Source organism: Sipha flava, unplaced genomic scaffold (genome assembly GCF_003268045.1).
Source record: "Sipha flava isolate LNK unplaced genomic scaffold, YSA_version1 472_pilon_pilon, whole genome shotgun sequence".
Lineage (NCBI taxonomy): Eukaryota > Metazoa > Arthropoda > Insecta > Hemiptera > Aphididae > Sipha > Sipha flava.
This window is the reverse complement of record NW_020273258.1, coordinates 135,965-159,685: the sequence shown is the minus strand read 5'-3', so window position 1 is coordinate 159,685 and position 23,721 is coordinate 135,965. Positions and strand designations below refer to the sequence as shown.

The 23,721-nt window shown below is 32.1% G+C and overlaps 1 protein-coding gene and 1 long non-coding RNA gene across 3 annotated transcripts; one reads left to right on the top strand and one right to left on the bottom strand.

The window, feature by feature from the left end:
- Positions 1 to 1,725: 1,725 nt before the first annotated feature.
- LOC112689816 (endocuticle structural glycoprotein SgAbd-8-like) lies at positions 1,726 to 11,681 on the bottom strand. The gene is made up of 3 exons (XM_025563678.1): positions 11,519 to 11,681; positions 10,439 to 10,566; positions 1,726 to 2,209 (listed from the first exon to the last, which is right to left on the bottom strand). Exons 1-3 carry the CDS (start codon positions 11,675 to 11,677, stop codon positions 1,930 to 1,932), a joined length of 567 nt encoding a protein of 188 aa, XP_025419463.1. The 5' UTR covers positions 11,678 to 11,681; the 3' UTR covers positions 1,726 to 1,929.
- Positions 2,216 to 22,450, top strand: LOC112689817. Of its 2 annotated transcripts, XR_003149149.1 has the most exons (4): positions 2,216 to 6,429; positions 21,501 to 21,715; positions 21,778 to 21,838; positions 22,094 to 22,450. It is a non-coding gene; the product is annotated as an uncharacterized LOC112689817 (long non-coding RNA). The 2 variants fall into 2 exon arrangements; XR_003149148.1 differs by lacking the exon at positions 22,094 to 22,450 and having other exon boundaries at positions 21,778 to 22,026.
- The last annotated feature ends 1,271 nt before the right edge of the window (positions 22,451 to 23,721 follow it).

Here is a 23,721-nt window from a genome sequence, read left to right as displayed (position 1 = left end):
ATTAAAAATTGAGATAGTGCGTGAATGTGTTAACTAAGAAGAGACACATCATGTGAGAAAATTTCAAAAAAATGTATTTAGTTTCAAGATTGTAGCATCACTGCAAATAATTAGTAAAGAGATAAATAAGGCAAGTTCTGAACTCAAGCTTTTTCTTGTCTAATTCACGCATTTCTCTTAAAAAATTCTTCTAAGACTGTGATTCCACGTGTTTGATAGATAATCCCATTAATAACGCTTATTTAGCCAAAATCGTAACCATACAGTGATAAGATTTTTCAGTGTTATTGTTGAAAGGTTACTCCGTAATTCATTATTATTTACCAATTCGGAGGCATTCTTTTGTCTCAAGTCACCACAATTTTGTGGTCGTTAAATGTGTAATCGGGTCTATTCTGTCAAAGAGTGCATGTGTTTTATTATTGCGGTGGCAAATAATATATTTTAGGTATATTTAGGAAAACGTCTGATAATTTCGATTTAAAGGGATTGCAGATGGCATACAATAAAAATAATACGTCCACGTTCACATCCACGGGTGAAAATGTTTCGAAAATCAACAAATGAAACTATAAAATTTCAACAAATGGGGAATTTTATTATTCACGGGAACTATCCGGTACCATAATAGCTCGAAACTTTATTGACAGCTTACTTGGGAATACATTGGATCTTTAATGTGAACAGTTAAAAACCTATTCCCGAAAAATGTCACAAGTCCTGATGATGTATCGATTAACAAAAATAAAATTGCACACCTAAAATTGTTTGATGAAGTTCTACCAGAGGGTTCCATGGAATACGATTGATACAATTTAAGATGATTATCAAATTCCCGAAGGTTAAAATCGTATTTTCATAAAATAAGAAATATTGTTTTTTTTTTTTTTGTAGAAACTTAAATTAACACCTTTGATTGAATCATGTGTACCTATTTAATAATATTCTAAAAAATTCAAGTTTGCTATTTTTATTATACTATCTTATAAAATAAATTAAAAATACATTTAACAAAATATTAACAATATTAATAATCAATAAAATTTAGATTATTACAGTAATTTACTATTTATTTTTGTCCTATTATAAATAAAAAATGAAAATAATATATTAATAATAATAATTTATAGGCATAATTGGACTTGATTACGCTTCAGCTGCACATTTAAACCACAAAGAATCGTGTATTATATAAACAACGTCAGTCCAAAAATCCTACAATCAACCCCCTGGGCCAAAATTTATTTTTTTAAATTATGTATCTTACCGAGTTATTTTCGTTAAACCTGTCGATTTATTCACCGAATATTACTGGTAGCGTAAAAGTAGTATTTTATTGTTTTTTTTTCGAATTGCCTTTTATTGACATACACAATAGTTTCTCAAATAAGTGATAATTTATGATAGGTACATGATATGTTTTACCTAATTCATATGATTTAATCAAATATATTATTTATACGTGATAACATTGAGCAGTAATAAACTGAAATAAAAACATTATTATTATGGTGAAAAAACTATAAAAATATATTTATATAAATATATACGTAAATAAAATGTGTTTAATTAAAACATCAATACAAATAATACACGTCAATTCGATTACAATATAAAATCAAGCATTAATATGCACTAAACGAATTTCCATGGCATATTTATGTGTATAGAATAATAGAAGGGAACAATATTATAATATTATAACAAAATAACAAAACACAGTATAAAAAAAAAAAAAGTAAAAACTGTATAAAGAATTAAAGTCAACGTATTGTTGAAAAAATGTTACAAATACAAATATATATATAAATTAAACCTTTGAATGGGTATTGTATATAATATTGATAATAATAATATGATACGTCGAAAGAATATATGTAGTACAAATCGATCGGGTGTGTTGGGATATGTGGACGCAAGAGGATGCGTTTACTTTCTCTTGTTGTAAGCCGGTTCCGGTGTGGAAGGTTGGGTGGCCAAGAACTGGAGGAGCTTGGCGATTGCTGGCGGTAATGGTGGTGGTGTGGGCAGATGGTCACCGACGGGCACGAATCCCTGGGGACCCGCGACGTATTTAACATTGATCGGTGTGCCGTCCGGTGCGGTGTACGAGTATCCGCCCTCCACATTCAGGGCTGATTGGCTGGGATCTTGGGCTGGCTGCACGTAACCGCTCTCCTGGGCTTGGATACCGTTGCCGGTTTCGTATCTGTCGAACAGAGAGGAAGTGTTTACCGTGAATATAGTGTTCGCAAAAGGCAACAAGTAATAGCCAAAGGTTTCTATTATACATTAGTAGTAGTTAAACAAATAATTAATTTCCGCGGGCGCAACTAGGCCTAAAAATTGAAAGAAAATGATTATAAAAGCACGGAAAATATAGCGCTGGATTACTAGATTAGTGGAAACTTGACATCGTACAACTCCCATTATAATAAATACTTCAAACTAAAATAAAATACATGTATAAAAAGTTTAACGTATAGATCAAGATATAAAAAAACAATGTTTGCACGAAAAGTAAGCGTTGAATTCACGGATTAACCATTCTTTTTATTATTACCATTATGATTGAATATTGATATTAATCTATGAATCATATGTATTTGGAATGATTTTGATATAGTAAGTATTATTGCACGTTTAGGATCATCTAATTTATAGTTATGGGCTAAAAAAAATGTTAGAGAGAGGGGGAGAGGCTAAGCGAACATTTCCTTTACTAGCTGCATGAATACTACTCATCCCTAGTTTTGACGAAAACGACCGGCTGGAACCCGATTGAACATGATTCATCTTTTTCGTAACCCGATTGAGCACAGTTACAATCAAACAATAGGAACCAAAAAAAAAAAAAACCAAAAAACCACACAATTGAGCATGAAAATGGGTGCACGTTGCCGCTTTGTATCGTAGAATATTTCAATAACTCACCATTTTGTCTAATCCCAATAAACTTATACCTGAAAGCTCCGACATTAGCTAACTCTTTGCCTTTCTCAGATAAAATAATTTTTTTTTCATTATTTTCCATTTCAATTTGCAAAATACACGTTATTTAGGAATACGTCATGAGCATACGAGACAACAGAATAGAATGGCTACTATTTACAGCGTAGACACATACAATCGTTATAAATAAAATTCTGGTTTCCTATTTATCAGTTATTTTAAACTTCCGTGGTACCTATCAATCAATAGCGAAATTTTTTTCGACTAATAGTTAGATCAGCGTTTCTCAACCAGGGGGTCGAGACCCCCAGAGGGGTCACGAACACCTTGACTTGGGGTCACGTAGATCAAAAATAATAAAACACTGATTTACAAAATGTAAATTCAAATCAAATTTTTACCTAATATAGATGGAGGGGGGTCGCAAAGTGATTGACCATATTTTATACCTATTTTAGGGGTCGCGACACTAAAAAGGTTGAGAAACGATGAGTAAGATAGTTTCCTATTAATTATCAACACATACTAGTAAAAATCTGACAACGTTGTACACAATATTTTCTTTTTACGGTGCTCAATTGGGTCGTCAAAAAGGTCAGCCGATAACGAACTTGTTCAATCGGGTATCACGTAAACGACCGACGAGAACCCATCTCAGGTTTTCTTCCGTGTTATTATCTCGTAAATGTGCGAAGAACATTTGTCCGTATAATGTACAAACGTGCAAATTCAAATTCGTGATAAATATACAAAGATAAATTCAAACGCAGTACACTGGTCTAATTGGATAGAACACGCCATCGCGTACAACGTACACGACGAATCGGCCGTTATTGTTACAGAATACGATAATATTACATATTACGAACAATAGACGAAACGTATACATATATAAACAGTTATTGTGATTATTATTATGATCGCCTTCCGGTCGTTTTCAAATTATTATCGTCAAACGTTTTCCATCATCCTTTGCCGGCCTCGTACGCGTCAACGGAACAACGATATCGCAGTGTCTTGGTACGGAAACAACGGCATTGCGAATAGATGGAATGCACCGTAAGAAGTCGCGATAATGATGGGTTTTGATAATTATAGGAATCATTTTTAAGTTTTTTTACATACAATTTTATACATAAAATAAAAAATTAAAATTTTTTATGTAGACATGTCACATGAAAAATAGGGGGGCTATGTTAAAATAAGAGCTCAATTTTTTTTTTTTAAAGACGGCAAAATTTGATTTTGCTTAGTGCACTATTTTTGCTTGGGCCAGCCTTGGGTACGGGATGCGACAATAATGCGCGGTTGACGAATAACGTATGTGCATACAACGTGCACCGTAACGAGCGCTGTGGTCGCGCGCGAAGACGATCGGCTCAATAAATAACCGACAAATATTCTAATAGTTATCATCGATCAGGTTAGGTTCTGAGTAGGTTAGTTACTACTGGTTAGTTTTAGTATAATCTGTCATTATATTATTATTATAATAATAACAAAAGTACATGTATTCGGATCGGCCATCGTATCGACGCGCGTTCATCGTTGTGTACGTGAGTAAGAATTTTAATACGGTTTTTCAGGATTTTTCGTTCGGAACGAACCGCTCCACTGGTGTCCGTGTAACCTTGACGGACGGACCTGCACGGTTCGGCCCACATCTCGGGTGCAACCGGAATGCTTTTGATTTAAAAAACATGTCATTAGCATAAGCGAGAGGAACGCTACACGCGGTTTCCGGTGGCCAGCCAATAAGACTGTATTACGTATACGCGTACTACATACGTGCCGAGCGTTCAGTACATGTTGTATGGTACATCAATTATTCGTTACCGTTTTACCGTGACGTGTCTCGCGTTACATCATAATATTGCTGTTATTGTTGCATGCGGCAACACAATGGGCCCGATCGAAGTGGGTGGCGGGACACGAACGAACGTATGTATTATGGAACGGGGAGCCACGTTTTTTAAGGAGATCGCATGTGCCGCCGAAAACAGTCGACCGGATTATTTATATATTTTTTTTTTTTTTTGAGGTCGAAGGAATTATTATACCGACCCGATTGTTGCGCATTGTAATGTATAACGCACGAGACGATGATCGGAGCAATCTCCCGTTAGACACACCGCAGAAACACGCCTAGGTTTTCGATCCATAACACTTCCCGCGGTAATCGCACATTGTTCGGCGCACGCGCGTCCATTTAAAGACGGATTACTTTCAATCGTCGAACAATAAAAGTGCAGTACGCGCGCACCCGGCCAGCAATAAAACGAACGATTTTGCGTGTGTCGTCTAGGTATTGTGTTACGCAGTATCGGATTATGGTCATAAATCATCAAGTTCATTTCCATACGATATTCATTTGAAATAAATAATTATGGTGACATATACGAGTTTATGGAAAAAAAAATCAAAAAAATCGAGTAGACTGATACCGCCGATCAATCGGTCGTCGACAATCGATTGCGTGGATAGAATTAGTCACCATCGATGGCACGTATACATTTTACAGTTTGAAACGGATCCGTTAATAGTTGCGTACACAGTGGTCATCGAATGTATTTCGTGTTGCCTCCAGGATCGATCATCCGTTCTGCGTGTCGTTTTCAACGACGACACCGGTTGTAGCGGCGAACAATAGCGGATCTGGAGACTTGCACGTTCCGCGACACGTCCGACCGACGGTTATCGGGTCGTGGCGTCGATTTCACGGTCACCGCGGTCATAGGTCGTGGTCGCCGCGGCCGCGCGGCCCCGTCCGTTTCACGCGCACCGCCACGTATACCGCACGAATGTTCGTGATTGGCCGGCTATCCATCCCGGAGGGGCGTGTCCGACCCGCGGATCGTTGGTAGGTCGAACACCACCGGCCGGCGGTGGTAACCGTCGGCAGGTCATCCGTCCGGTGGATGGTCGCGATCGAGTCAAACGGTTCGGGGTCAAGCCCCGCAGACTTTCTCGTCCTCGCAATAACACTTGTTGCACTCGTGTTGTAAACCGTATATTTTTTTTTTCGTTGTTTTTGTTTTCGTTACTGTTGCGCACGCGCGTACGTGCTTGGCACGCACTTCTTTCGCCTCTCCTCTTGTAATATTGTGCAACGCGCGACAAGAGTTAAGTAAGATTATTATACGCCATGATGGAGCACAAAAATCGAATCGTCGCCGCGTCCCGGCTTATTATTATTATTTTGTTGTTGTTGTTGTTATGTATTGTATGCATTGTCGCGGCGGATCTAAATCGTTATTATTCGAACGAATTTTGGTTCTTGTGGTCAGTGTGACCGTCTTCAGTCGCTGTTTCTTCGGGGTGTTCAATTATCACGTAATAATCCGTCTTCAGCTGTATGTTATCCACGATAGCTCGTTTTAGTGTTTATCATTATCTTTCTCCCTCTAATAGAGCGATCCGTTCGGAGCAATACGACATCCGAGCACACGTGGGTTCGTTGTCGTGAGAGACGGCCAGGTAACGTTTTTATTATTATTTTTTTTTTTTTCGGAGAAAGTATCGGGTTTGCGTATTACGTCATTTAAATATGGTCTAAATACGATTTATTTATCATGGATGCGCTGCGAGTATTTTCGTCGATATATGCACAGTGAAAGTCGGTGAAAAAGCCTTCGGTGCAAACACTGAACAATTTCGATCGACCCAACATGTTACGGTTTATTATTGTACACTAGCACGCATCGATGGTTAAAAATATTGTAATATTATTTCAAATCGAATGTTACCATCAGTACCGATAATGATTTATTATAATAATTTACGAACGATAAATATTTTTTTAATTTTCCATATACCAATCCGTTTTATGAAATAGATACCAATGGACGCGATAAAATACAATTATATTTTATGTATTACGTATTAAAGTCTTAACTTATAACTTTATATTATAGCTTTATGTTATAAATTTAAGCATAAAACTTGAAAGTTATACGACATTTATATTTTGCAGACACTGTAACTTCGACGGCTCAGTTTTATTTATGTTTAATTTAAATTGCAATATTGTAGGATGCAAAAAAAGAAAAAAACTAAAAAATAAGAAAAATAAGAACAGTTTTAAGTGAAAGCTTGGAAAATATATATATTTCTTTACCAATTATAAAATTAAAAACCACTTAAAATAATATAACAAATGTAGATATGTAGAGTTTAGGAAAGATGATGTTTCGTGTTCATCAAAAGTAATGTTAAAAAATAATACACAGAGTAAAAATGTTTATGGAATCAACTCAATTTCATGATGTTTAAAGAAATATATTATAAATATAATATATATATATATATATATATATATAAAACAAATTTAAATAAGAATAAATAAAAGTATTAAGATACACACATCAGCTAGGAAATTTTTAAAATCTGAAAATCGGTGTACAATTATTAATCAATGAAGTTACATTATTTATAATAAGTTATGAAATATAATAGTGAAATATGTCGAAAATAAATGTAAGAGGATAAAACGTTAATCGTGTACACGAGTGGGCTTAAATTGCCTACACAAGACGCCGGCCATCCAAGTTCGCTATACAATAATAAACGTTTATCGCAGACAATTTGAGATATCATAATATTATAATAATTTACATTTTATTTATTAAGTCAAAATTCATACGTGAACATAAGCTTCGATTTACAAGGTACGCACGTTAATATTGTTTTTAGCGATCCAACGTCGAACCGAATAAATGTACGAACATAAGATATTCTCTTAAAACCAACATAATAATTATCCAAAGCCGCCGTAAGTACAACTTTTTATCTTTTCGACTTAAAAACGTTAGCATAACGTTTTCGTAACAGTTATAGACATGTTTTGCCGATTGGTCGAAACGCATAATGCTATCAAGACAAACGAACAACGTGAATATTTTGTATTATTAACCATCATTGTTGTACCTAGTTCCATTCTATCGTTAAATAACATTATTATTTTAATGGTAATCATCGTACTCGTGAACCCCGTTGATCGGATACTGATCGTTTACGAACACCAAACGATCGGTTCTGCGGTTGCGACATAGACGAGTGCGTGTAAATATTCAGGAAGACTTTGACACGAGCATGCCAAGGATCAAGGCTGACGCGTTCAAGGATGTGCTAGGTGCGTGTGACCTAAGGACACGTAACGATAAATCGATTTTATGTAAGCCAATGCTTAAGTTAAGAAACAAACATATACACTTGTACACTGATGCGTGCACATGCAAATACTAGAGCGTTATCTATGGGGGAGGGAGGTAAGAAGGGGGGAACTGCCCTTCAGATATTTTATTGATGAGGTAAAGTTATTATCTAACCCCTCCCCACTTTCGCCACTCACCATTGGTAAGATATTAATTTAAATTATTAACACGAAAAAATAAATATCAAATCTGTGATAATCGAAAATGTTAAATGAGTTGAACTGATGATATATTAATAATAACAATAATAATAATAATAATACTAATATGGTGTGACGCATTTAAAAAAAAAAGGAGCCCAATACTTTGGAATTTGCTGACTTATGTTTCTGAACTTTTTGTTTTAAAAAATGAACTGCCTCTCCCCGGTAAACACCTCCTAGTTACATCATTACATATGCACGTGCTCACACATACACACCCACAAACATCTGCATACACATGCGCATATATGTAGAGAGAAAATTACTAACAAAACGATTGCGTGTAAAAGGATCAGTATCCGACTCGACTACGACGACGATGAGAAACGCGATGACCCAGATAAGAAACGACTGTTGACCATTGACTTCGACGGGGCCGCGCGACGATCGTGTTCAACGTGTATGCCGATTATATCATCGGGTGAACGGGTGTATTTCTTGCGCGATGCTATAGGTTATCGTGTATTATTTTTTCGATTGAAATACGAATAGTAAACAATTTTAATTTTTGAATGAAACATTTTCGAAAATCGTTTCGTCGCACCGCACGAACACATTTTTCGTGTACAAATTTATAACAAATATTGTTACGCTTTACGTTCTACGGAGAATTACGGGATCGTAATGTTGAAGGAGGGGGAGACTAAATAGAATTCTATCAATTTCCTTTGATTGAGTTGAAGTGATAAAAGAACTTATAATAAAAATATAGGGAATAATCGTCTACTCTCCTAGTTTGAACAGTTCGAGAAACTATTAAGCCGGTGGTGTTATGTGATTGCTGTGTTATATCATTTTGGTCTACGAAAACTATTGTTCCGCGCGTGCTGTCAGCCCTCGGGACATTCGTTAAAGACGATGACTTTCATTGTGATATTTGTATTAATATTCTTACTATTATTATTATTATTATTATTATTATTATTATTAATGAATGTCGTCGTGAGCGTATGTAGTCGTGGCCAAGTACTCGTTGTGTCATCGAGTTCGCGAACGCCCGCGCGTTACCGGGAGGCTGGGTCAAAGTGTGACTGCTGCTTTATCGGAGGCTGCGGTCATCCTGCCGTGGATCACGGGGGTCAAGGAGTTGTTTACACGATCAGGTCAAGGAGTTAGTTAACATGTGTACATATGTGTGTTAGGTTTGATTACATACGCCGGCTTTATAGACGTAAAACCAGTTTCGCTAACGTATTTTATAATTTAATTTTTTTTACTATTAAAAACATTACGATGACTATTGTTCGTTAAACACTAAACACATTATAAACGTTGTTGTTGTTTCGTTTGCAAAGATAATATTAGGCATTTGTACAGGACGTGTTTTTGAATGTGCGACGTAGTGACATACATTATACAAATGTCAATAAAAAAGTTTAGGAGCGACGCGGATTTTATGTTTTTGTCGGCGAAGATGATTATGTTATTGTTGCTTTTTTCAATTTCATCACGCATCGTGTAATTTTTGTACAACCCATAATTACGAAAATTAATAAACTTAGAAAATTCAAAATAATCAATGCACGATTATACTATTCTGACACGCGGTGTTGTGTCGATTTACCTATAAAGTATGTCTTCACGATTTTGTTCAATGTGTATTATACTCGCACACATTACTCGTATGTATTTAAGCATTTATTCGACGAAAATTATAAAATTAAAATAGTATTTGATTGAGACCGAGTAACGGAAATAATATTTCGTGCTTATCGAAACGTGAGAGATTTCAAATTTAATGAGCTTATGACAATCACTCATATGATGATAAGAATTTTAAAGCGAATTTTACTTTTGGGTAAAACTGATTAATATTAATATACTGTCAGTGACTGAATAATTAATTTAACTGAATAATGAATTTATTATTGATTTTTATATATACTCCTGCATAATCATAAACTAAAGTATATTTACTATAGATATCTTTAATAAAAATTATTCATACTCTATTGCACACCAACTAAACGAAACACTATCAAAAATCGTCGAATGAAATTTATGTTTTGAAACCCCAAATACTATTACAAAGTCGGCAATCATGGTTCAGTATATTATAATTTTACTTACGCCCATTTGTAAGATCCATCGAAATTGACTCCGTCATTTTCATACCGGACGATTGGGATAGGAGTTGTTGGTTGGTATTGTTGACAGCTAGCCAAGCCAACCAACATGCTGCATACTACTACGATGGTCTGAAAGGATAAATGCAATATATTGTTGTGGTTATAATGTTGCATTAAATGTTATTACATGTTCAGTTCAATCATTCGAAATCGATAACGTAATTTAAAGAGAAATTTGAAATGTTGATGTCTTACTAGATTTATTTTTATTTTTTTTAAAAAATTTAAAAAGAACAAAGACAAAGAGTTTTATAGAGTTTTAAAAATCTGAAAATTGATTTTAAACACATAAATATAATACGATATAATTTAATACTCGTATTTTTAAACTTTAAAGAAACTTTTGAGTAATTAAAAAAAGTAAAAATCATCGACATTATATGTTGTACGGAATACGGGCAAAGTTGCTATACAAAAACTGATTGGATTGTGATTTTATTCGGTAACTATTATGCATCAGCAATATTTCAAACATATTATTACGTTGGGTAATTTTTTGAATTTTAAGAAAATATCCGTTAAAGATTAATGAAAACAATAGTTAGTTGGTGCTCGTGGTCAATTTTCAATCGGTACCGGTATACGACGACAACGCGTTCCGAATTACAATCTTATGCATAAAGCGTTCGAGAAAACAAACAATAACGTTTAACGAAACGTTCTCAACCAACGGTGGCATGGGCAGCGCGGAAACAAGGTGTCCAATCGGTCCGGTCGGTGGAACATGAAAATTAGACATGTTCGATTTTGACGGTGCGCGGCGCATGGCTGTACCGAACCTGGAAACCGGATGACGTTCTTCGGGGGTGTACGGTGAGGGTACGATGAACGCATTGGTAGAACCGACAACCGAGTGGTGGGTAAAATTAATACGAACGCGAGGGATGGGGTAGCCGAGGGATCGTGCGGTTGATGGGTGTGTATGGGCGTTGGGCGCGAACGTTCAGCGGAAAACGTTGCAAAGCGATCGTGTCGCGTTACGGTATTCTTTGTAAGTCCGCATTACTGTAGAAGTACGTACCGATTTCATGATGACTGGTCTTAGGCGATGCGTTTGACGGACGAGAAGATAATGCGTGATGTATTGTTGAAGTGTTGTTGTTATTAGAATATTTTGCACGTTACTTTCGCTGTCTCGCACGGTTCGTCGATTCTCGACTGCAGTGTCCACGATTTTCATCCGTACACCGCCGTTGTATTTATATGCGCGATGCATTCGCGTGAAACCCCCTCCCCGTCTGTGGGTGCCTTGAGGGTTTGCCGTTGTACGAGCTGTGTGTTTAACGGAGTGCTTAAACGTGTATACGGTGTGTGTGTGTGTGTGTGTGTGTGTGTGTGTGTGTGTGTGTGTGTGTGTGTGTGCGCGTGTGTGTGTGTGCGTGTGTGTGTGTGTGTGTGCGTGCGTGTGTATATGTGTGTTACTCGTAATTGACCTTTTTCCCGCCGCTGCGATCTTCGTCTTATCAATCAAACGAAATCGCGGTTATCGTGCAATCGTCCGCGTATCATATATTTTATACCTGTATAATTTATACATAACATCAAGTATCGACAAGCCGTAATGATCTTACACGCAGGTACCTAAAATACGATATCCGCCGTCGACGATGACGGTGCACCGGCGGTGTGTCTGAATTTATTATAAACAATTTTTTTTTTAATTACTCATTTTTTTCATTAAATTTTTTAGTTCCATTCAGGTCTATGCACGACGACCCGTTTTAAAAAGACACACCAATCCATGTCCACCACGTGGTAGATTCTGGGAGTTTGAAACATTTTGTACGCCACTTATGGTTTTAGATCCACGTTGGTATTTTATTGTATACGTCGTGCGCAGTTAATTATGTTTTATTTAAATTTCAAGCCTATTTAGTGCGACGAGAATGTATCACCTAACGTTATTTTTTAAATCGTCTACAAATATCAATGATATATTAACGGATCTTTTAATATTATAATATGCTACGTGGCATGGACCATGCAATAAATAGTTCTTCGTTTATTTACTCAAACGAATTTTTCAACAAGCCTACAATCGTACCGCGCTTTTTATCACTCATAATATTATAAATTTTATAATTTATACAATACCTATATATAATATAAGCCAATAATAATATCCAGAATGCAAAATAAAAACCGTAACGATATTACGATGAAAAATATGATGAAAGTGGTATTTTGTTAAAATATGTTTTTATTATTATACCAATTATACAAATGTATTACTCTTAAATAATATTTACTTTAGTATTGAATGGTGATAGAATAATTTAAGAGTATAAACATTTAAAAATCGTCATATATTTCAATAATTAATGAATTTTAAAATCTGGGCACAAGAAAATGAAGTCCTAATATAAATAGGAAATTAATTACAGATTTAGACTAAATTGTATAATATAATCAAACAACCGAATTTAATAAACTCTAGCGCTAATTTTATTGGTACGTTTTACATTATGTAAAATGTTTTTGTTTTTTAAATTTAGCTTTCAACATTTTATATTAATCTATAAAACTGCATGACTATACAGAGAAGAGAAATGATATGGGATCATTTAATGAAAATTGATTATTTTATAAATTTTACTTCCAAACTATAATTTAATAATTGTTTATAATTGTTGAACAATGTAATACAACTATACCAGGTATACCAAAGCCGCAGTAGGTAAATACAATATGGTCAGTAAATTATCTGGTTCTCGAAAACGACAAATAATGCGAATGTTTATTAAACTAACGTTAACAATATGGCACTGAATATTGATAATGCGGGTTTTTCATTAATATGTTTTAATTTTTTTTTTCGTAAAAAAATAATAATTTCACTACCAATACGATTTGAAATTAACGTTCAAATTTGTGTGTACTCAACGAGAACTTTATTTTAGACACATAATGAACAACTTTTTTATTTTACTACAAACTAATTTTTGTTTAACTGATACGTTTTAGTGTGATGATGATAGTATAATGTATTAGTGACAATAGTATAATCATCGCATAGTTATCGAAAAAATTCACATGTAAAAGATCGATTAAAAAAGTAATATTACCAATGAGCATGAAGATTTAATTCTAAATGTATAAAGTCGACATTAAATTTTATTTCAAATTGACTATTGTGAATAATTACAAGGAAATATAATTTTTTTTGGATATATTTACATTATACTCATAAAGGTAATCATTTAATTGTATATATATAGATGTAGTTAGTTTGTTTTTAACCTTAAAATACTTCCATTATTTGTACGTTCAATTGACAACTATTTCCATTTATCAATAAAAAAAAATATATACGGAGGCGTGTAATACTTTATTACTATATTACTTTGGTTTTTGCTGATTAGCATTATTAAAATTCAATTTATACACATTATGAACGATTTTGATTGCAGCAATGTGTGTACTTATTCATTAAGACGTTTAGGAAATATATGAAAAATAATGTTACATAATTTTATGTGTTAAGTATCAATAATGTTCTTTTTCAAATTTCAACGTTAAGAGGTGGGTATTATGCTACTACTAACGTAATTCAGTTTTTACAAATTACAAATCATTAAATAACATCATCATCGCTGCAATAACATACCATATTATACATAAATATGTCTATCAAACCTAAATACATTATGCACGTGTTGTAAGATGAGTTATTGAGCACATATAGAAGGAGGGTTTTAATTGAATGTGTTTGTGGGATATAAATCATATTTCATATTATTTATGGAAAACAATTATTTATGAATATCGTTGTACTATTATCGGTTTCATACAAAGACTAGGTAATTGAAAAAATAACGGAAAGTATCTGCAGTGCGGTATTGTACAAAACTTGTTCAAATTCGTTTTTCAACTATCATTTAATTACCAAATCTAAAAAAATAAAAAATAAGATAAATTAACTAGCCCAAGGAATATTTGTGTGATGTTTTTCTAAGTTATTTAAAACGTATTTTACTTAATACATATTAACAGTTTTATATAAATTGTAATATTTTTTTTTCTTTGTCGGATAAATTATAAAACGTATCAAAGCAGTTGATATAGTAAGGCATAAAATGAAAATATTAAAAACAAAAAGTCATACATTTTCTGACAAAATAGAAATAACTAAAATACTTGTTGATAGAGTAGGTATGCATTGAAAAATTTAGCCAACTACGTACCTTATATGTTTAAGAAAATAATAATAGATAACTTCAAAAATAGTATTTACTATTCAAGCGAGTAGTCTCGTTATTGTGATAATATACGAGTATTTTGTAAAAATACAATTTTTTACAAATTATAGAATGCTTGTACGGTTCAATCGTTATAAAATTGCTGATATAGCCCCTTTCTTAATTTCATGAAGTTAACATGATTTTGGTACAGTACGTTATGTATATGTGTGTTTATAGTTTGTATATGGATAGAGTTGAACGAGACAACAGTCTAATAATATAATGGACCCATTTGTTAAATGAACAATTATGTTTTGGTTTGAAATGAAAGTAATTTGCAATGACATAATTTCAAATGCTTTTAACATGGATAATATTGCCAGCAGTTTTACTCATATTTTACTCATATTTAACGAGTGTGTAACAAACAAAAAAATAAAAAAATTATACACATTTTACGTCATATAACATATGTACTATATAGGATAAATTTCTCGCGTGACGAATTAATCACGGACATAAGTCCTAAGTGAAGAATTTGCTAAAAGTTAATTGTTTAATAAGATGCACTAATGGCATTTAGGCACGAACTAAATAATATGTCAAAGATCACTTTTGGATAACAAGTATATAAGGTACATTAACCAAGCATGGAGGGTTAAGTTGACTTTCTGTTTGGGGAAAAAAGGTATTGATAATTTTTCTATAGACCTTTATCGTTGTAGGACCTTCAATTATTTTGCTAATATATTATTTGGAATTAACTAAATTTGTATAATTCTTATACTTTTACTACAAATAATTCTCAATTATATATCATTATTTATCATATTAAACCGTATTAAATTTATTATAAGATCATATTATCATTCACTAATGTCATTATTAAAACCTAAAAATGAATTGTTAAAATTATCTTTTTATAATATAAATAAATACATTAATGATAAATCGTAAAATAATAAAAAATTAGATTATAATTAAAAAGTATTAAATAGTTAATACTCGTCAATCAATAATTAAATATTAGTTTATGCAAATTGTATATATTAAATATTAAAATAATGATTATACTAATAATATACTTTAATAATTAATCATACAGAAGAATTGTAATTGATTAACTGCAAAATATATAATCTGACATTTTTAAAGAACAAAAATTACCAATATTAAGCAATGTAGTCATAATAAGTCATTAATTTTGAAAGTTTAAAAAAAAAAATTGAAAAACACTGATCAAGATAATCGAATCGTATATTATTTTCACAATTCAGTGATTATATAAATCTACTGCTGTTTATACTGTTTTTATGCATCAGAAAATTAGAGGGTAACATATATTGTTATAGGTCTATTCAGTGATACCACTGCATTAAACATAAGGCATTTAAATGGCACATGCGTTTTATTAAAGCAAAAATTGAGAGAACATTTATTTTCTTAACCTATTATGTCGCTACCACGACTACCAAATAATTTTCCATGACGTTTTTGAAACTGTACTTTCCCGTACAATCTCAAGTTCTAGTATTCCATTATTCAAAAGGTTTTGAAACAATTAGAATAAAATTTATATTAAAAATATAACTTTTGGTATATATGACCTTGACTGTTGCACTGCGTTAAAAGATGCACGAAATAATATCCTCTACTTATATCAATCCAGTTGCAAAATAAATGTTACAAAAATAATTATAAAGAACAACTTGAGCTATCTATAATTTTTTTTAATGATAATTTAAACAAATTTAAAATACATCCTCATGAAGCAATGCACTAAGTTCGTTAGATGTGTAGAACCATTTACTGTTTAAATATATAGGTATTGTTTTTAAAAACAATATTATTTGTGTTCTTCTGAAAAAAAACGATATTTGTGATATTTGTTTTTATTGTTAGGTTTTATTTAAGATGTTTAGTTTAGATTTAGTTAGAGTAGTTAAACTTATGGATGATTTTCATGGAAGTTCAACTAAAGATGATAAGAAGTCTGAGCTGCTCTCATGCTATGTCTAAGAATCCAAAAAATTATACTCCGACTGTAAAAAGGAAACGTTTAAAAAATAATTTGTATGAATGTATGTACTATAATATATAATTTTGAAAATATAGTACTTTCATACATTAAAGTCAATATATCTTATAAATCATAATAAATAAAAATAAGTGTATAAGAACATAATTCATAGACAATTTTATTTTATTTATAACATATTATATAACTAATTTAGCTTTTCCTATTTGTAAATAAGATCACAAAAAAATGTGAAATATATAATATTAAATTATGAATTAATTAATATTCTCAAAATTCAAAATCAAGTCGGCACGGGCTAACCTTTACAAATCGTCTTAAGATTTTTTATAACTCATTTTTTAACTTTAAGTTTTATTAACAACAATTCTACATTGATACAAAAATAAGTTCTAGATCAGCGTTTCTTAATATGTTGAGGCTCTAAATAGATAGAAAATAAAATCAATCACCCCACTACTCCCCCCATCCTTTTATTAAAATTTAATTTAAGCTTTTATCTATTTTACCAGTTACAAAGTATATTGTATTATATTTCACCATTAACAAAACAAAAACACAACATTTGAATTGTTAAACGAATGAAATTAAGTTAATAGTGTATTTATAATATAAACTAACTTTTTCATTTTTATCATTTTGATTATGTACTAATATTTTATTTTTAATGTAAATAAAAAGTTGTTTTTAGTTATATTTTAGTTGTTCTAGATATTATATGTATTTGAACATTTGAAATATTCAAAAGGTCGATATTAAAACTTATAAAACTATACGATTTTTAACTGTGAATTTTTACAAAAATAATTTAAGTATTTTTTTTTGGATTTTGTTTGTTTAAATTTTAAAGGTTTATCGGGCTAACAATTTTGACTCTTATTTTTACTTTTCTGAACTGCTGCGAGATGTTGCAATTTACGATTACAACATGAATACTAAGCTGTATAAACTTTGTATTCACAATTGTGTTTCGATTTAGCGAATAAAGACATGCGTTGATTTGATCGTCTGCTGTCTACGGTGGTTCGCAAGGTTAGATTAGGTTTTTGCAACTCGTACACCACCACGACGGCGAAATATTATACGGTCGTTCGACCATATTATTATTATAATGCCGTTTTGCGTTTAGCTTCGGGTTCGCGGACGTTTCAATTTTTTATAGTAAAAAACATTTATTTTTTTTATATTTTGACTCGACGGTCACACAAGTGCGGTGTTGGTGGTTGGATGACATGCCGCAGACGGATTTTTTGACTGCGGGTCAAACAGGCACGCTTGACCCCTTCTGACGAATGGACACAAGATTGATGCACATTCGCGATTGTGACAACTATACGCGACTTACCACAGACGGGTTTTCGAAATTCTCTCTATCTCTGTTTATGTCTCTCGCGCTCTTCCCATCGAATTCTCTCTTTTAGCTTGGCGACTTATCCGATCGGCACGTCCGGTCCGTTCTCCGCGTCGATTGAACGTCCTCGCGTACCGGTTGATGACGCAAGTCAAAAGCGCCTAGTCGATTATTGTCCCGCCATAGCCGCCGCCGTTCGCGTGATTTATCATCGCAACGATATATCATGTTCCTCCACATAATAATAAGAAAGCCCTATAGCTCGCGCCGCCATCCGTGTGAACGTTGCAGTAAGTTCTTAAATTATGCCGATCGTGTCGGAATCGCAAAATTTTTCAAATAATATTTCTTGTAAGCAGTAATGCTGTTCAGTCCAGAGGCTTCCAATTTTTTTTAATCGTAAAATATAATGTTTAGTGATTGTTTAAGCCATGACACATTTTGGATAGGCATTATACATCTATTTGCCAATAATAAGTACTTAAGGACTTTTAAAATTAAAGAGCTCTAGTATCCACGGAAAATCTTTCAAAATTTCACAACACACTAGGGGCCGCAGTACATCCCATGGAAAACACTGGTTTATGCACTTCGAACAATATTGTTCGATTTATTCACTAATCAAACTCTTACCGTAAGCACGTAACACATTCGCCCGTTGGATGTCACTACTAATATAAAACTAGAGTTCTTTTCAACTACCGACTAAGTATGACGGGTACAGTAAATACTATATTTTCAAGTATCGTACATTATACTTTCTGTATTAATGTTATAATATTCAATCGATCGATTGAACTACAAATTATTTTTTCTCAGTTAAAAATTTGGATGACTTACCTCTTGTAAGTATACAGCTATGTAGATAATTAATACAACGCAAATGTCGATTATAAAATTACAAAAATATTATTCTGCACAAAATAAATTTTCTAATAAATAAATTAGTAACAATAATTTTAATTAAATTGATTAAACAATTAACCTCAGTTGTCTATTACTTTTATGTTTTTTATCAACTCTTTTTTTCAATATGTTTTTAAAATATCCAGAATATTTTTTTTTTTGAATTCTACTACTATTTCTAATTTATTCGAATACATATAAATATTCTGATTGTTGATTTTCTGGAATTGTTTAAGTAATAATTTTGTTCAAGTGTTTCGCCCAATCGTGTGCATCTACGTGATATATTAGTCACAAAATAAAAGTCATAAAATATACGTCACAAATATAAAATATACGGACGAACATAGAAAATGGTACTCAGAACTGTTGAGGTACGATTTGGATTGAATATAACTACAATGTTCATTTAATCACGATTTATTATATTATATAGGAACACTAATTGTAATGACGTTGACGACGGTCAGGCAAAAGCTGATGTCCCCGTCCGGGCCGACGGCTCACACCGCCGGCGTAGCCCAGACCGGTTCGGCCGCGTCCTCTTTGTGATAACGACCGCGACAACTCATTGTTGTGCGAAATGGTTAATTTTTTTCACCTATCTAAATTGGATACTTACACTCGTAATCTGATGGTAAAGCAACCCGCCATCAGCATTTATATTATAGACAGAAGAAATGAATACGAAAATTCAAATTAATGTGTTTCATCAATATGTTTATTTCATGTAAACATAGTCGGTGAATGTCTTATACAAACAAAAAATATAAATAAATTATACATCACGATTGTATACTACCTGTCTACGAACGTAATAATATTCTAGTGATGTGTTTTTACTGGATTTATATCCAATAAATATAATATAGTGTATGATCATTATATATTATTATACTTATATGGATTCGGTAAAACGCACCGAGCAGGTCTCGTTAATCCGTCGTGAAGACACAATCACTTATGCCCCTAGATATTATATACACATTTTATTTTTTAACGTATAAGTCACGATTTAGAATGTCATTTTATTTGATTTTCATCGATAGTATTAATATTACGAATAGATTTTATACCAAACACAGTATACATATAGGCACGATAGTTGATGTGTCTTCGTGTACGCCTATACTCGTATACTATACGTTACAAAAATCGCTAATCAAAAACCTGTGCATGAAAATTATAGTAATTATTAGATATTAATATTAGAGTTATATTAGATAACAATATCGAAACTCTAATGCATAGAAGGATAATTAATACAGTATCTAATAAATAAAAGACACTGAATATTATATATTGAAGAGGAATTCTCGTTGTCGGGAAAGAGTAATAGACGAGGGGTATAATTTCAAACAACCAATTAACTATACGAATATAAATATTGCAATACAGTTTTGGGTTTCTCAAACACAACTTAGATACATCAATATTCCTGTATAAATTAATACAATAAATTAATTACAATAAACTGTAATCGATCAGCAACGTAACGTATTATTAATTATAATTAAGTTATCCAAAGTAATTTTGTGATAAGTTAAATATTTGAATCGATGTGAGTTGTTGTATAATATTATATAACTAAATACACGATAAACGTTATCGAGTCAATTAAGTTAAAATATTATTATTATAACATAAATATAACCCAACAATAAAAAAAAAAAATTTTTCAACTGATCTTAAATAATGTTTTAATGGTATAGAGTTTATTTAAAATGTACAACTAATCTTTAGATTAATACTTGAATTCCTTTAAAATATATAATGTGGTTAGTAATTATGGATAGGATTTGAATTTTACATGATGAAATTTAAAAAGATATATTAATTATTTTATAAGAAGTAAAATAAAAAATAAATAAACAAATATAATGAATAAATCAAGGTGGACCCTCGACGTGAACCAAGTCCAGCAGGTGCTTGCTAATAACAAGCTGAAGGGAACATTCGGAGATTAAACTAGAAACGTATATGGGCAATGTGACATGCATAGTTTCTGAAGAAAATTACTAAAGAAAAGAAAATTGTCTAGAGATGTTATCCAATTCACTGTTCAAAAAGGGTTAAAAGCTGTCAGCGAAAATGAGTCTATCGAGACGGTGAATACCACCGAGAAATAAAAAAATTATGTGTATCAAAAATTAACAGAAATATGGTATTGGTTTAACCGTCCTAACCATATGGAGTATGAAATTTTAATTTAATTCTAATTTAATCCTGTATGCGTATTATAAGACATTTTTAGGACTTATAAATGGATACTACCAAAGTACGAGATTTTTTTATATATATATATTTAATATCGGCATATTTTCAAGATTTTTCTAGGGGTTTAATAATTCCGATATGATTTAGATACTTAAGGTGGGAAATAGTTACTAATATATTTTAAGAATAGAAAATAATTATTTTAATTATATTTTAATAGATACTCGTATTTTAAATTCCATGGACTTATTTTAACACAAAAGTAGGATCTGCAATTATATTATTATTATTAGTTTTTTTTTTTTTTTAGTTTTGGGATGTCCAGTACATCTGGAAATACCCTTCCTCGTTAATACGCCACTTATAAGCAAGCCGAATATTACGAATATCGTTGACGCACCAGCGCTTACTTTGGACGATGACATAGTCAAAATTATCTCAATGCTCGAAATGGGTCCCGAAGAGATCGTAGACTGATCGTCTGCTCGTGATCACCGAGATCCCCGACCGCAACAAAAACCACAGGTCATTAGTCAACAAATTGGTTATAATTAACAAAGATGAACCACCGTTAATTTCCCTTGCAGAAAACGTCAATCCCGTCATTCGACTTCGACTATCGAAAAGCCGAGCGAACGCGAATTGAAGGTAATCGCAATCGTTCAACCTGACCACAACCGTACATATGTAAAATGTAATGCTTAATCATTTATGTGAATAATTTTTATTTTTTCGCGGAAAACGAAAGCAATAAGCGCATGCCTACGGTTCCTTCCAGTATTATGCTTTTTGAACAAATTTTAGATAAATAAGGGCTAACATTGAAATTTGCAAAACTTGCGCACTAACGATTCAGACGATGCCGTGATTTATTTATTTAAAATATTACCTATATGTTTTCAGAAGAAGATTTTACGACAGGGATGGCCAACCCATGGCCCGTGGGTCACATATGGCCCACCTTGGAATGCTTGCAGTCCGCGAGATTATCAAACATTTATGAAAAAAAAAAATTTTTTCCCAATAAAATATTCTGAGATGTCGGCACAACGCGGAAGCCGTATTATTAACAACATAATCATAACAATCTGATTCATCAACAAAATCTTTGTTTCCAAATATTGTTGATGAACCATGTTATTCTAGTAGTCATAAAAACAGTGAATTACATTCGATCACATCATAGGCAGACATTTGGTTAAATTTTTGGGTGTGCTATAATAATTCAATGCAAAATAACACGCAGGGACTTCGCCCCCATCCCCCCTTCCCATACAAAAGTAAAACTTATTACCATTAAAAATATAGATATATTTAAATTGTATTAAAAAAACACTAAATAACGTATATTTAAAAATAATTAATATTATATTTTAATGAGAAATAACTATTTGTATTAGCAAAGATACTCAAAATATCATCGCTTTTTACATTTTTTCGATAATCTTTTTTAGTATAGTAAAGTATTAATAGTATTGAAAGATTGCTGAATCTATCTTGAACCAACAATGCCCTTAGCCAAGTTTTTATTTTTTTCATTGCACTGAAACTTCTTTCGCAAGTAGCCAAAACTATTTAATTGGTGTTGTTAATGCTACTGTAAATATTTTTTTATTATTTCTTATTTTACGATTTTCAAAAAAACGAACAGATAATTATAAATAAATTATAAAAACAATGAATAGAATTTCTAACAGTTTCGATTTTGGGAGGGGGCTATTAAAATATTTGGGGGTTCTAAGCCCCTCTAAGCTCCCCTTGATATCCGCTTATGGATCACATGCGCTTTTGTATCGACAATTTAAAGAGTTATTGAAAGAATTAGATTCAGAATACGGTTATAAAAACAATAATAATTCATTATATTTATTTCAAATAATTAATACACCAAAACTTATTTTATAATAATAATTAATCCTGTTTAAAATGTTTACTACAAATTTTTTTGTATTGGAGCAAAATACAAATATAATTGTATATGTGGTTCGCGGGTGTTCGTAATGTATTTCCAAAGTGACCCTCAAGATCATTTGGGTTGGCCACCCCTGCTTTACAACTATTCGAATTATAATAAATTCTCATGCATTGAGAGTCGTTGGCTGCGGGGAAACGATATTTGAATATTTTTTATTAAAGTTATTTTTGTATTCATATTGATAATCTGTTATAATATGCTGTAATAAAACGACAGTAACAATATTTACAATTGTATGGTAAATGAATACATACGCAGTATGAGATGCAAACTTAAAAATGTATTAAATAGGAAGTGTTATCGATATAATTATAATTTATAACATTGTCAAAAATATCTGTAGATAAAGTACGAACTAGTTCGGTTGTATGTTTAATTTACAAATTATTATTTAGTTTTTAATTCCATATTTTAAGTTTGAGTGATATTCTAAAATTTAGGTATTCAGATATTTTTCGAACAATCGATAATTGTTATTTCTTAGCAACGAATCGTGAAGACCAACGAACATAAAGTTTATAGAAACCTAATATTACATGCAGTAAACATTGTGTAG